Below are 2741 nucleotides of genomic sequence, written 5' to 3'. Positions count from 1 at the left end.
TGTGTGTGTGTGTGTGTGTGTGTGTGTCTGTGTGTGTGTGTGAATAAAAATGTTTGTGGACGTGTAAGAATATCCTTTAAAAGTGGGATCTTGGACCAGATACAAGTTATTAAGACGTTATTGAGACGTGGCTTGCCAAATAGTAACATTTATCACAGAATGGCCCATGATATATGAATAGCATCATTAGATAGCCTACAACACAACCAGTGGCAATACGCTGAGTATTTGATTAGGACAATAAAAGTATTATTCTGTATCTATATGGGAATATCGAACCACCCTGTGCGCCTACAACCACCGACTACCTGTTGTCTATTTGCTTGCAGCCTTGTCAAAGTTGCACAATAAACCGCCCCAGCTGCCTGCTCAAAGCCTCGGGGTGTGTTACCTCAGCTGTATTACAAAAACAGCCAAAACACACTTCTAAAGCTGCACTCACAATGACATCTACCATCCTCCAGGAGAATAGTGATATTTTCTCATTTTAAACCGCACTAAATATTAATTAGGCAGGCAGTGCAGATTCCCCCTGTTCATGTGTGTAGAGGGACAGGTTACCTCACAGCGGCGGACGCCCTGAAAGGCTTCATTCTTTCAGAAGGCTGTTGGAGCGGCTGCATTAGAACCGTTCACTCCCGAGACAACAAGGAGAAGAGAGCAACCCTGCAGCCTAACAATGGTAAGATCTCACTGTGTCTCTGGTGACGAGCTTGTGAAGAAATGAACTGTGGCTCGTGGGCTTTTCGTTCGATGGACTATTTGAGGGCCTCCGTTTTGGTTTCCCGGACCTACAGTTTCTGTACAAACCTGTTGACCTTCATCAGGATTGCGCTGTCAAAACGCTTTTCAAAGAGAGATTAGTGAGCGAGACTATAGCTCTGTAACAGTTTAATTTCATAGGTAATCACTTTCAGGTTATACCTGCAAACATCAGAACTAGGTGTTATGAAACATTAATAACTCATCATAATAGGCCTAGCAGGACCCAGAAAATCATAGGTATGGGATTTTTTAAACCGACAATTAGCCTACAGCGCCACTCCCACATTATGGATAGGTATGTGGCACACTAGAAATTTGGGGGGGGGGGAGTAGTCCGTGATTCAACCTTTTGTCATGTCACGTTTTCTTTAGCCTATTTAGCCTACGTTAAAAGAAAAGTTACGTAGAATTTACAGAGACAAATAGTGGTTAAAGGGTTAAATTTCTCGGCCAAGCACCATGGAAAGACTGACTTGAGCTGCCCGCCAAATGAAACACGGGCACGCAGGCTTGGACAGCAAAAAAAACAAAAAAAAACGAATTCAACAGGCTCTGAAACCCACACAGTCAGTGCGTCATTTCCCCTGGAAAAGTTTGTTTGGACACGGCCTCTTGCTGCCTTCAATTGCTGAAAATAATGTAGGAATTTTGAGAACACACCATCGACCTGGACGAGGTGCTTCAGCAAATACAGGACAGCAGTGTGACTTTACTAAACCAGAGTCATTGCTTCTAATTTCAAACTGTAATGTTTAAACTTGTTTATGCAACTAATGTTAGACACAATGGGTCTATATTGGACCACTTTGAAGACTTCCCATGCTGCTTTTGTTCATTAAAATGGCTTCCAAGATCACATTTGGACTCCCTTAGGTCTCACAAGTGTCTCACATATTTGGCAGCCAAGTGATATTTTGATACCTGAGGTGAAGAGCTGTGAGGTGCCAACCATTAGATATCCCTATGCATACTTGTTTGGCAATAAATAAGTAAGTAAGTAATAATAAGTAAATAATAAGTTTTGGTGGAAATAATTAGAACTGTTGATCCCATTTCTACTATTTTATTATATTAAATAAAGTATTTACTGTAATAATGTAATGAATGTATGAAGGCTCTCACAAACCCGTTCTTTATTCTCCTGCTGTGATGGACGGAAGCTATTTGTGCCGCTTAGTTTCTAAAGCAAAACAACAAATACAATACACCAAATGAATGTGTATAGGCCTACAGAGTCACACATCAGCAACACAATATGAAGTGCACATATAGAAACATACAACACATGTTAATTGTCTTTCAAACAAAACACACAGTATGTTTCAGAGATTGGGAGATGGCTTTTTGATGTGTACCAAATACCTCCATTACAATCTACTCTAAGCATTTATTATTCAAAAAATGTGAATCATTAACTATGACATGATATGAATGAACAAACTATTCAAACTATAACCTTATGCTGTAATGACAAAAATAACAGCAGTCAACAGAAAACATTTGTGTCAAGTGTCTTTGGTAGTTTAAAGGTGCTCTAAGCGATGTTGGGTGACGTTGCTTCTTGTTGACGTTCAAAGTATTTTCAAACAAAACGACCCTGGCTTGACCCTCCCTCCTCCTCATCCCGTCCCCTCTTCCTCCCTTCTGTGCTTCCCCACCCCCCACCCCCAAATCATTCTTGTCGGTTATTGGCTGGGACCTTGACAGATGGTTTGTTATGTTTGGTAGTGCAGGTTGGCACAGATTGTTTTGTTGGTGTTTGTTGCAACAGAGGCCGCTTTTCTTTTTCTTTTTTTACAGTGTGTTCAGGGCACAGGCAGCTAGCGGATAGTGAGATGTGACAAAAAATGTTGTAGCCTAAAAAAACACGTGACATCGCTTAGAGCACCTTTAAGACCGACGCAGTTGTCAATTTCCCGCCCAGCGCCCACGTTGTTTAAATAGCAAATGCACCTGCGCCCATCTGTGCGCCCATG

The 2741-nt window shown here is 41.4% G+C and overlaps 1 protein-coding gene across 1 annotated transcript in view; it reads left to right on the top strand.

Moving 5' to 3' along the window:
* The first annotated feature begins 413 nt into the window (after nucleotides 1–413).
* LOC116706003 (beta/gamma crystallin domain-containing protein 1) overlaps nucleotides 414–2741 on the top strand; it is a 26257-nt gene continuing 23929 nt past the window's right edge. Inside the window, exon 1 of the mRNA XM_032542513.1 lies at nucleotides 414–682. Within this exon, the coding sequence (XP_032398404.1) occupies nucleotides 680–682 (3 nt within the window). The 5' untranslated portion in view covers nucleotides 414–679. The remainder of the gene's footprint in view (nucleotides 683–2741) is intronic.

This window comes from Etheostoma spectabile, chromosome 18 (genome assembly GCF_008692095.1).
Source record: "Etheostoma spectabile isolate EspeVRDwgs_2016 chromosome 18, UIUC_Espe_1.0, whole genome shotgun sequence".
Lineage (NCBI taxonomy): Eukaryota > Metazoa > Chordata > Actinopteri > Perciformes > Percidae > Etheostoma > Etheostoma spectabile.
This window is presented reverse-complemented; position numbering and strand designations above follow the sequence as displayed.